This window comes from Artibeus jamaicensis, unplaced genomic scaffold, assembly GCF_021234435.1.
Source record: "Artibeus jamaicensis isolate MK-2021 breed Jamaican fruit bat unplaced genomic scaffold, CSHL_Jam_final contig_391, whole genome shotgun sequence".
In the NCBI taxonomy this organism is placed as follows: domain Eukaryota; kingdom Metazoa; phylum Chordata; class Mammalia; order Chiroptera; family Phyllostomidae; genus Artibeus; species Artibeus jamaicensis.
Window position 1 is genome coordinate 13542167 of NW_026521814.1, and position 12297 is coordinate 13554463.

At 34.7% G+C, this 12297-nt stretch overlaps 1 protein-coding gene across 2 annotated transcripts in view; it reads left to right on the forward strand.

The window, feature by feature from the left end:
* MTX2 (metaxin 2) overlaps positions 1-12297 on the forward strand; it is a 61826-nt gene that overhangs the window by 21140 nt on the left and 28389 nt on the right. For both annotated transcript variants that reach the window (XM_037130030.2, XM_037130029.2), the window contains 2 exons: positions 5960-6007; positions 7003-7049. Coding sequence is in view for 1 of the 2 variants with exons in the window: in XM_037130029.2 (XP_036985924.1) it covers positions 5960-6007; positions 7003-7049 (95 nt within the window). In the remaining variant the exon portion in view is untranslated. The remainder of the gene's footprint in view (positions 1-5959; positions 6008-7002; positions 7050-12297) is intronic.

Below are 12297 nucleotides of genomic sequence, written 5' to 3' on the forward strand. Positions count from 1 at the left end.
GAGACAGGTATAGGATTTAAGTTTGTGCTGCTGAAGGGGTGTTCTGTACAGAGGGGAACTATTTGAGCAAAGTCACAAATGTGAGAAAGTTTGAAATGTGTGGGGGATATTTCAGTTACTCTTGTAGGATATGAGGGTCCTGATGTAGGTGGATGAGGTAGGCAGATGTCCCTTCTTTCCATTAATTTCAATGTGTTCTTTCCAAGCTTTTTCTGTGGTCAAAGAAGAATTTCACTAAAGCAGAGGAGGAGTCCCCTGCTAGGATTTCAGAAAAGTAGCCAGTGTTTTCCAAAGTGGGGTGGGGCATATACATCTTGTGTTATACAAGACAATCCTTTAAAGTGTAGGGATAAAAATATTGGAACTTGGATTTCAGTTATTTTAACTCTACTTTCTTTTTTAGTGTGTATTTTGTAATGTATGCGATTTATTAGCTCAGGAATACCAATCATATGCTTTCTAAATCTATTTGGACCTACATACTTCGTTATTTTATTGATGGATACATGAAATTTAAAAAGTGGTGTTCCCTGGCTTAGCTACAGAATGTGGAAAGGGGATTAGTGAGGTTACTTATCGGATGGTTGAGGGCCTTATATTAGCTTTAGGAGTGTTGCAACAGTAATATCTCATGAAAACTGTATTTGATATAAAATATAGAAACAAATTGCCATTGTTAGGGTCAGTGTAAGTAAGTTTATAGAATTACATTCTGCCAACTATTTGAGGCAATTGTTTAATATTCTTACAGTTGTCATATTGGTTGTAGTGTTGAAGTTCTCTGGGTAAAGTTTTCTTTTTTGGAGCATGTTGTATAGTTTTTCTATTTCCAGGCTACGTTCTTGGCACAAATGGTACAGAATAATAATAATAATGATAGTGGTAATAATAAAAGACATTTGTTCAGTCAATATCTATTGATCGATTGCCTATTAGGGGCTGGGTTCTAGGGATGAAGTGGTAACAAAAGTCAGATATGAACACTGGATTTATGGTGCTTTTATGTTCTACTGAGGGAGATAAACAACCAAATAGTCCTCAATTCCATGTCAAATTTCTGACTGTGATAACTGGTACAACTGAGTATGCGTGCTACTCAAGCTTGTAAAGAGAGTATTGGAACTATTGAGGGAGGTCAAAGAAGGCTTCCCTGAGGACAGAATCAGCTGTAGAGCCCAGTGCAAAATGAAAACAAGAAGACCCTGGTTCAAACAAATTTCAGGACTGGGCTAGCAGAGCATAAAACCAAGAGTGGAGCCTTTCTAAATGCAGGCATTGTGCAGCTGCTCAGGTTGCCTGTCCATGAAATTGGCCCAGCTGGAGGAAATGATGCTTGAGCAGAGATGTGGGGACACAGTAGGATGGGAAGATTGCTTCAGGGCAGAGGAAACAGCACAAATGCATCTCTAGGACAGGAAGGAACGGGGTGCATTCAGGAACTAGATGAAGGCCAATGTGGCTGGAATACAGAGTGGGTGGGGTGGAGGGGGCATGAGGCCAGAGAGGTAGAGAAGGTGATGTGTCAAGGTGATAGGGCCAAGATGATGGTTCTGACCTTTACTCCAAGAGCCACACGAACTACTATGGGGCTCTTTATTCTAAAAGCCATACAAACTTTAAGCATAAAGTTTACTTTTGATGTACTAATAATATCAGTAACTTGCACCTTGGCAGCATTAAACCACATTCTCTTTCAACCTGCATTTCCTACCAGCCTTCTGTTTAGAAACTTTGAGCTTCACCTTCTATATTTATTCTAAGGCTGGCCCTTCCCTAAGGCAGGCTTAAAAAGACATTTCATATCAGAGAGTGCTTTTGATGGTAGAAACTGAGAATAGGACGAGTTATGAAATTTTATTCAATATTGAATGTATAGTGGTCTAAAACATTTTAGGTTGAATAAAGTGAAACACATGATTAAAATGTTTTACTGTTTTTTAAAAAAGATTTTTCTTTTTAAACACTGCAGATTTTTTGTTATGTTCTTTTAAAATTTTTTTAAAAATTTAATTGTTGTTCAAGTACAGTTTTCTGTCTTTTACTCCCATCCCAGCCCCCTCAGTACACCCCACTTCCCTCCCATTTCCACCCCTCCTAGTTGTTGTCCATGTGCCCTTTATACTAACTAGTTCTTTAAATACTACAGATTTGTAAGGCCCGTCGTTAGCACCATAAGTTCTTAATGTCTCACATGGTCAGAACCAAGGGGAGGGTATTGACTTGCTTAACCTTGGGAAAGGGAAGTAGGGAAGTATTTTCGTACTTTGTCTTTCTCATTATAGGCTTTCTCAGGAAAAAGGCTTTAATTTAATATTGCCCAAAGCAGGAAATAGGCTTACTACTTTATGTGTGGATGGTAATGCTCATGACTCAGGGACTTGCTTATGAAGGCAGTTGAAGAGTTCATTTCCTAGATAGTAACCTGCATGGTTGATTTGTAGATCCACACACACACAATTTAGGAATTTTCACTTTGGGCTGTCTGTCCCGTGTCATGTTTAAAATGTAATTATTTGAGCTGGTGTGTGTAGGTGACACATTTAAACCAGTGGTACTTGTGTCCTGTGAGCTGCTCATGGGTGAGAAAGGCTGGTGACCAGTCCCCACCTCCTCTACCATTTCTTGCTTCCTGGTCCATGGATTCACTGGAGTTTCAGGCTGGTACAATAACATGATTGTATAGGTTTCTTTCGGAGTTCTTGCCTTCTCTTTTTAAATGGTAGGTTCTATTTGTGAAGAAAACATCAGATGTTTTGCAGTTAACTTTCTGAGAATTTATTTTCAGTAATAATTTCTGAGTTGGAACATAGTTTGCATCTTGGATGAAGAAAAACAGCTCTGGCTGGTGTGGCTCAGTGGATTGAGTGCCGGCCTGCAAACCAAAGGGTCATTGGTTCAATTCCCAGTCAGGGCACATGCCTGGGTTTGCAGGCCAGGTCCCAAGTAGGGGCTGAGATGTGTGAGAGGCAACCACACATCGATGTTTTTCTCCCTCTTTTTCCCTCTCTCTAAAAATAAAAGAATAAAATCTTAAAAAAAGAAAAACATACCATTTTTACCTCCATTTTTAGCATTAGGTTCTTAATAACAGAGCTTTTATTATTTCTAGGCAACTTTATTTTTATTTTCAGTCAGGCAATATGTTGCAAGATTTCTTTTACTTTCACACAGGTCTGGTGTAATAGACCTGGAGAAGCCATGGGGGTGATAATAAATTCACTTTAAAAAATTATTTATTTATTTTTTAGAAATGGTGGAGGAAAGGAGAGGGAGTGGGAGAGAAACATTGATTGGCTGCTTCTCATCTTCCCCCAGTGGGGGACCTTGCCCACACTGCAGGCATGTGCTGTGACTGGGAATTGAACCAGTGACCTTTCAGTTAGCAGGCCGGCACTCAACCCTCTGAGCCACATCAGCCTGAGTGATAAATGAACTTTTAACTGGAATTATTGAGCACATAAATTACAGTCTATATGAGAACTCTTTATATTGCAGAGTAGTGAAGTAGTTTTTGATTTATCATAGAATATAAACTATATTCAGCATGTATTTAATGCAAAGGATACATTATTCCATTGTTTAAAATTTTCTAATCTGTCTAGTATGTATACAAAACAGCTAACAAACAGTTAAAAGTACCAGAATATTTAATAGAACACCTAATTTCTTTAATGTAGTTGACAATATTAAGTTCAGTAAAATTTTAGTTAGCCAGAATATTTGGGGAATAGAATAGTAGGTTTAACTAATATATTCCTTTTCTTTCCATGCACAATTAATGAACACCAACTGTATGCCCAACATGGTACAGTGGAGCATACACAAGATGCACCCAACATACCTGTATTTTTCAGACCATAAGATGCACCTAGGTTTTAGAGGAGGAAAATAGGGAAAAAAATTGAAGCGAAAAATGTGGTAAAATATTTAATAACATAAATAACATAATATTTCACCAATGTAAATGTAAGCAGAACTCAACAGCAGCATTAACGACCATTATTTCTCCCAAATTTGGGGGAGGGGGTGCGTCTTATAGTCCAAAAACATAGTATGTCTCCTCAAGGAAATACATTTTAATATCTTTACAATTTTTGCAAATTTTATTTCTATGCTTTATTGCTTTAATAACATTAATTAATGCATATAATTGAATCTTTGATGATGTAGGACCTGATAATGAATGAACCTTATTTTTTTTCTCATACAGATATAAACAGTGTCGGTGTGCTGACCATACAGTTTATCTGAAAGGGTATTTCTGAGTAATTTGCTGATATCAGCTTGTTTCTGTTTTCCGACTTAGAAAACTGTGTTACACAGGCTAATTGAGTTCTTACTAAAATTTTACTGGGTTAAAACAGTAACATAACACATACTTTGTTTCACAGCCTTTTTTGTATGTGAGCTGAAACTTAGCAGCCTTTACATATATGTGTAATACTGTAGCTAACAGCATACAAAACTGTGTATGGTTCATTATTTGTTAGATGATTCATGGTATTACTCAAGTATGAGTTTAACTTTGTATAGCTTAAACAAAAGCAAAAAATAGCATTTATAATTTATAATACCACTAGTATGTTTTCCTTCTCATTCTAAAGTATAAATAAAAGCAAATTAAGGGGTTCCTTTATCTCTGGGACTGTTTTAGTGCACCTTAAGGGATCATAAGAAGAAAAAAGCTTCATATACATATTTTTTTAACCCTCACCCAAGGGCATTTTTTAATTGCTTTTAGAAAGAGAGAGGAAGGGAGAGGGAGAAGTGATGTGAGGGAGAAACATTGATTGGTTGCCTGCCGTACGTGCCCGACTGGAATCACACCCAATACCCAGATACATGCCCCGACTGAGAATCAAACCCACAACCTTTCAGTTACAGGGTGACACTCCAACCAACTGAACTATATCTGCCAGGGCACATGCATAAATTTTTAAAAAATATCAGCTACAGTTATATACTAAGAAATAATTTGTTGCTATGTCACAGAAACTAGGTTAGTTAAAACACTAAGAAAATACTAATTATTATCAGATTTCATATGTTTAATATCCTTTTTCCTGAGAGTAAATGTAGTTACTGTGTTAACATTCTGATGTTTTATGGCTTTTACAAAGAAGAATTCAACAAATGATATCCTGTATAATCTATCAGTGGAGACATTGCTTCTTAAGTGCAATGTACAAAATTTAAATCTAGTGCTTTTTTAAAGCACTGGTAGGTTGCTAATACTCTCTTTGTAGCTAGCTAGAGTCTTCTATAGATGAATGGTTAAGGGTCAAGGTCAAGTCTAGCTTTAGACCTAAAATTAGCTTTACCAGTGTTATTTGATATTGTAGGTACTTACTATTTCATCATGCTACTGTCCTTTGCTGTAATTTGCTGATGTCAGCTTGTTTGTGTTTTGTGGGGTAGTGATGGTGGTGGGGTCAAGGGAATGAAATGTTCTAGAATACAATAGGGTTCCTCTGTATGTTTAAATGCTACCAGTTTGTAAGACAACGTGCACAGCATCATACAGATATATTTGATTCATTCATGCAGTGTTGTCTGTTTGAAAATTTATTTTGTTAAACATTTATAGTTGGTTCATTATTTTTTATGTATATAAGAAATATTTTGGGTATGTCTGTGCTTGTAGGAAGCTAAATGAATAGTAGCATATAGCGTGTTATTTTTTCAAATCTCATTTTGATTGGGTAAGATGTCTTCTACCTCCTCCCCATAAAAAACAAAAATTACCACCAAACAATAAACCAAACATTCATTTAAAACATTATCAAACCTACTTATACAGGTTACCATAGAACCTAACGTATGATTAGTTGCCACAGTTAAGGTAACCTTGGCAATTGGCTTTTAAGTGCTCTAAGCCACTGTATAGGCTTATTAATTTGGCAGGTTATTCGTGTGTTTTTGCACTGTGTGCCTAATTATCACTATCTTGTTTCCTCAGCTACAGAACCTTGGCCTGAAAATGCTACATTATATCAGCAACTGAAAGGTAGGAACTTGTTCACAATTAAAAATGGATTTGCATGAAAAGATATTTATTACCAAAAAATCCCTCAATAGTATAATTTACTGCAAGGAGAAGGTAAAACATAAAGAAAAGAGATTCCCTTGTGTAATTTGTCAAGGAGATTTTGCCTAAACTTGTATCTGCCAGTGTAAACCAACTATTCATGGCTTTATAAGGTCCTTAGTTTATTATTGACTCATTATATTGGCTGCTGTAGGCAGTGTAAAATGATGTGGTTGCAGGAGCAGTTGGCAGATTTACTGCTCCAACAGCTGACACAGCAGATTTTTGAAGTCCTGTGGTAAAGTGGGCTCTCAGTAAAAAGGAACTGTTAAAATGTATAGGCTAGGATGGTTCAGGCTCCCTTTAGCAGCTCTTCATATATCATCAGATCACATTATGGACCCCATTTGGGGCTCAGCAGCCTGCTACAATTGTCAGAAGACTGCAAAGTAATGAAGACTAATAGGCAGCAGCCCTAGTCTTCTAAGCATGGAATTTTTATTGCAGCGAACTTGTCATCTTTCTTTTGTGTGACAGACCTAGACACACTGTGCAATAGTAAGTACAAGCTGGTTTTGTGTGGTCCTGAATGGCTTTACTTTTAACTAGGGAGGTTTGAGTATATACAAATGGTCCTTAGTTTTAAAATATGCTTAATTTTGATGAAAAGAAGAGGACTATATCTTGAAAACTTGAAAAATGAATTTGTTTTTAAATGAGCAATTTTAATTACATATTGCTGATAAAATGTGATAAAATACCAGTTTTAGAGGAAGTAGTCTTATTTTATCATTATTTACATACAATGATAATATAATCAAAATTATAATTACACAATAGCATTGATATAGAGCTTCATAATTATGTTAGTGAAAGGCTATATCTCTTTAAAAACAGGAATATTTTTAAAAGTGAAAATATATCTTGTTTAGCAATGACACTTTTGACTCCAACCTTTTATTGTGTTTCTGCAGGGGAGCAAATTTTGCTTTCTGACAATGCAGCTTCTCTTGCTGTGCAGGTAAATATATAAATAATGTAGTATTTTTTCATTCTGAATTATAACCCCCCCAGACTATCTGATATGGTCTGCTTAGAATTTTTCTATGATTTACAATTATCAATATAACATCTCTTCTCTGAAGGGTAATTTTATTATATATTGTTCAGTTAATTGTTGTCAGTATGTAGTAGAAACATAAAAATCTTCATTATTCATTCTTTTTGTAAAAAGTCACTTCTGTTTCTTAGTTTTGTTTTGGGCTAGATATGATGGTATTGATTTGGGGGGGTGATATATTCATTTACAGACACAGAATTATTTTCTAACTTATTTGTAAAGATTTATTCACCACATATTTTAAAGCATCATTTTCTCATTGTACTAATTCTAGCATTAATCCATTTGGTAATCTTGAAGCAGAGATAGTCTTCTGTAGTCATTTTTAGACACTTATTGACTATATTAGTGTCTATTATCCCCAAACCACTTATTGAATACAATAGCTCTTTAAGTTGTACATCACAATGGTGTAATCCAAAAAAGGTTAGTGGCCCTGTAAACTTTTAACTGCACTATAGGAAAAATAGGATACTTGGGGGTTGTTATAGCTCTTTTTTTTAAAAAGAGAGAGAAATGTTTATGTAGATTATAGAATTATAATTATTCAAATATTTTAATTTAGCTGCTGTTTCTTTAGCTAGCTTACATATTTTGAATCAAAAAGAGGATTTTTTTGGTCTAGCATCCAAAAGATAAAAGAGAACCATAAAACATGTGATATTTATATTGGAGATGGGACTATGAGCATCTTGAGGACAGAAAGGGAAGAGAAGGAACGGTGAACTTTTCCTGTGTTTTGGACAAGATTCTAGGTGCTTGGTTATTCCATTGTATTTCTTATGCAACTTAATAATCTCTGGGCTTAATAACTATGTCTTATACATAGTATGTCATTCAGTACATTTGTGTTCTGTTTAAGGCAGGGAAAGAAAGAGAGATGGAAAGAAATGTGTTGGATACTAATGTATTCATTTGAGTCTGAGTATCTTTAAGGTTTTTTTAAGAAGATTTGTATTTTTAACCAATAATATAAATTGTGTTTATTTATTTACCTTTATTTTATCATTAGGCACTAGTATTATAGCTAGTGTATTTTCATATGTCGGCTTTTGAGGAGCAGAACTTTTAGTTGGTTATAGGAAATAAATATGGATTTTATATTATTTTTTTCAATTAAAATATTTATTTATTTATTCTTGGTGAGGGAGCTGGAATTTAAGTTTAGCTTTCAAATGATAGTGATGTAGTGCCTAGAATATATAATGTAGTCAGTAAATTTGAATGAAGGGTTTATAAGTATGGTAAAAGCAGTCTTGCCTGATAATTGATAGCACCGATAAATTATTTGCTGTGTATAAACTAGTATTTTCAATCTTTCTAGCTTTGAAAAGGTGGCTCAGGGCACAGCAAACATTTTAGTTGCAGCACTAATTCTTAACCCTTTTTTAATTGCCACTTCTGGAAAAACTCTTTCAGGATCTGATGAAACACATTCCAGTGCCCACATGCTGCAACTAAAAACATATCCAGACTATTCTGCATATGGTTGCAGTAAGTTTACTCATCTCTCTGCTGAAGCTGTCTGGGAATCCCCTGTGAAGAGCTCTTAAAACCAAAGAACAGTAGTTTAGGAAGCACTGAGGGAATTTTCACAAAGTAGGAAGGTATCTTGGGTAGTAATAGATCAGTGGTTCTTAAAGGGAGATTTCTACCTCACAGAGGACATTTTTGGTTGTCACGGTTGTTGGGGAGGGTGCTATCGGCATCTCCTGGGTGGAGGCCAGGGATGCTGGTAAGCAACTTACAATGCATAGGACAGTCTCTCCAAATTAAGAATTATCCAGCCCCAAATGTAAATAGAGTCAGTGTTGAAAAATCCTGGAATAGATGGTTTAACTACTTTTTATTACAAATTAAAATCTTGGTATATTACTGATTAAAAAATTAATGCTTTAAATAATCTGTGGAAGGGAAGAAATCTTTGTGTGTACTTTATTTAGCAGCTCTATTTTTATGGTTCCTGTTAATTTGCTTTTTCACCATGGCTTTTCAAATCATAGTTGCAATTAAAAATAAAACCAGAAAAAAAAGAACCTTTCAAAATGCAGAATTTTGCTTAATCATTTTCAATTTTTTGTTATCCTACATATGTCACTTAGATGATAAATTAACCAGCATATATTAAAAATTCTTGGTTTTTCTCAATATTCTTTGGCTTGACAGCTGATAGTAGCCATGACTATAAATGTGACTTTTCCAGATATCTGATGTAAACTTTATGGAACAATTTTCATCTATATAGTGGACCAGTATCTGCTTAGAAGAATCAGTTAAATGTATAAAATTGATCAAAACAATGTGACAGGTATCCATAAACTTGATATTTTCTAGAAGATACCAGATATCAAACATCAGATATTTTAATAGTCTGTTAGTTAAACCATCAGGAAATTTAAATTTTGCTTACCACATAGACTTGGCATTTATTGTACCCCTGAAACTAAGTGGTTAGATCTTTTTTTTATTAAAGGGGCCTTTATGATTTCAATTTAAAAGAAAATAAATATTTTTCTCATGGCTATATTTCCTCTTTAGATTTGCTTTTCTTTCTTCATCCACAAAATACTGGTATTGCCTCAAGTGTTTGCCTGGTAAAATAATCTTGTGTGTTGAATATAGTGAAGTATTAGTGTAGTGTGTTCCTCCCATTTTCATAATACATTCTGTGTGTGTGTGTGTATACCTGTATATGTATATACACACACACATATAGGTAACTAGATATACATACAGGGTCTGTCTAGACCCCAGGTATCTAGCCATGTAGTATGACAAATAGAGACATTTATTGAAGAAGATATAAGAAACATTGTGCATAGATCAATGATCCCTCAGTCCCCTTCAAAGGAGGCACTTTAGGACTTCACACAGTTCTCCCAATCGCCATCAGCTGCCCTGTCGTATTTTCCTGAATCTTATTGATGGTCTGAAATCCCTTCCCTTTCGAAGGTGATTTTGGTTTTAGGAAAAGTCAATAGTCACAGGGAGCTGCGTCCTCTGGGTGATATGATGTTTTGCCAAAAAACGGCAGGAGACTTAATGCACAAGTGGGTAAATTGTTATGATGAAGCTTCCATCACGATTTGCCCTTAGCTGTGGTCTTCTGCATCATTCAGACAGTTCAAAATTTTATAGTAGCTCCGTTAACGAAAGTAAAAAGAAACAGGTGAAATCAATTTTAATAATATATTTTATTTAACCCAGTGTATCCAGATGTTACACATGTATCATTTTTACATGTAATTAATACAAAATTTATAAATGGGATGTTTTACATTTTTTATATTAAGCTCAAAATGTGATGTGTATTTTACACTTACAGCACATTGCAGTTTGTGCTATTCAAGTGCTCAATAGCTACATATAGCTGGTGGCTCTTGTATTGATAACATATGTCTAGAAATACAGTATGAACAAACACATTCTACAAGTTTTCTGCAAAAAAAGTTTTATTTGACTTTTTTCAAATACTGTCTTTTATAGCAGATCCCACAAATGAAACGGGCAGTTGGTTTCTGTTCCAAATACAGCAAACCTTGAACAGTACTTTGTTTCATGTTTTCTCACGTGTTGGATGTAATAGATGATGGAGACATAATAGAAGCTGTCCTTTTGGGTGTTCTGAGGACGTTGTGAATGTGATAATGTATATAAAGCTCTCAGAAAAAGTATCTGGCATATTGTAACAATGCACTGCATATTGGTTATTATTTACTTCTCTCCTGATTCTTTGACAGAGTACATGTAATGACATTGGTCAGCAGGAGGAATGGAAGCATGCAGGCTTTATAATACTTAAAAACACTGAAGTAATTGAAGTAAATGTTAGGACACATTTGAATTTGTGTGAACATTAATAATTTTTGTAATCATGCTTTCATTCTATACCTTAAAAATGTTAATGTTGAGTGCTTTAAATCAAACAAAATATTATTTTAATAATACTGAATAAGATTTGTTTTAAAATTGAATACTTATTGAATGCTTTTATGGCAGAAGGCACTCTACTAAGACCTTTTATGTAAAGTATCTCATTTAGTCCTTAGCATAATACTGCAGTATGGTAACCTCATTTTAAAGATGCGGAAACTGAAGCTCAGAAAAGTTCTGCTCAAGGCCATAGAGCCCAGAAATTGTGGAGATTAACAGATGACAGTTTTGGTGAATGCCTACCATTTGCTCATCACTGTGCTGAGCACTTAATTCTTATTAACTCATTTAATCCTTATAACAACTGTATGAGGATTATTATAATTCCTATTATAATAATAGGAATATCCCTATTCCTATTAATTACTATATAATATAATATTATATGGAATATCGGATTCCATATAATTCCTATGAGGGCTATTATAATTCCCAAATTGCAGATCATGTTAGTAAGAACATTAATAATAGTGTAGCTAGAATATACACAGCACTTACTCTGTGTGCTAGGTCTTGCTATATGTACTTTAGGTATCATAGGTAATCCTCACACAGCAACCCTATTCAGTAGGTAGTATTATGATTCCCATTTTACAGATTAGGAAGCTGAGGCAGGGAGGTTAAGCAGTTGGCTCACAGTTATATAAGTAGCTCTGGGAGAGCTAGACTGCAGACCCAGAGAGGCTGAGTCGAAAATCCACACTCATGACACTTTGCTGCATATCAAGTTCAGTCCTTTGATACAGATCTTTGAATTTTTATCCAAAAATAATTGAGTATTTAATTCAAAAATTATTTCTGACATTTCATAGCAAATTATATCTTATAATTTATAGATTACATTAAGATGTGAAAGGTCAACATGACTCAGTATTTGAAATGTGGATAAATTCAGTCTTTCCTATCTTATGAGTTATTGTGAAGTTCAAGTTTGGTAATAAATGCAAAATTCTTTTGAAAAAAGTAAAAGCAGTAGAAGCATAAGATAATATTAAATGCTGAATTAGTGCCTATTTTGACTTTAAAGTTATACACATGTATATACACATGTATATTTTAATGTCTTTTTTTTAAATTTCTTTTTAGAGAGAGGGAAAGGGAGGGAGAAGGAGAGGGAAAGAAACATGGATGTGTGGTTGCCTCTTGCACACCCCCTACTGGGGACCTGGCCCATAATCCAGGCATGTGCCCTGACTGGGAATCAAACCAGCAACCT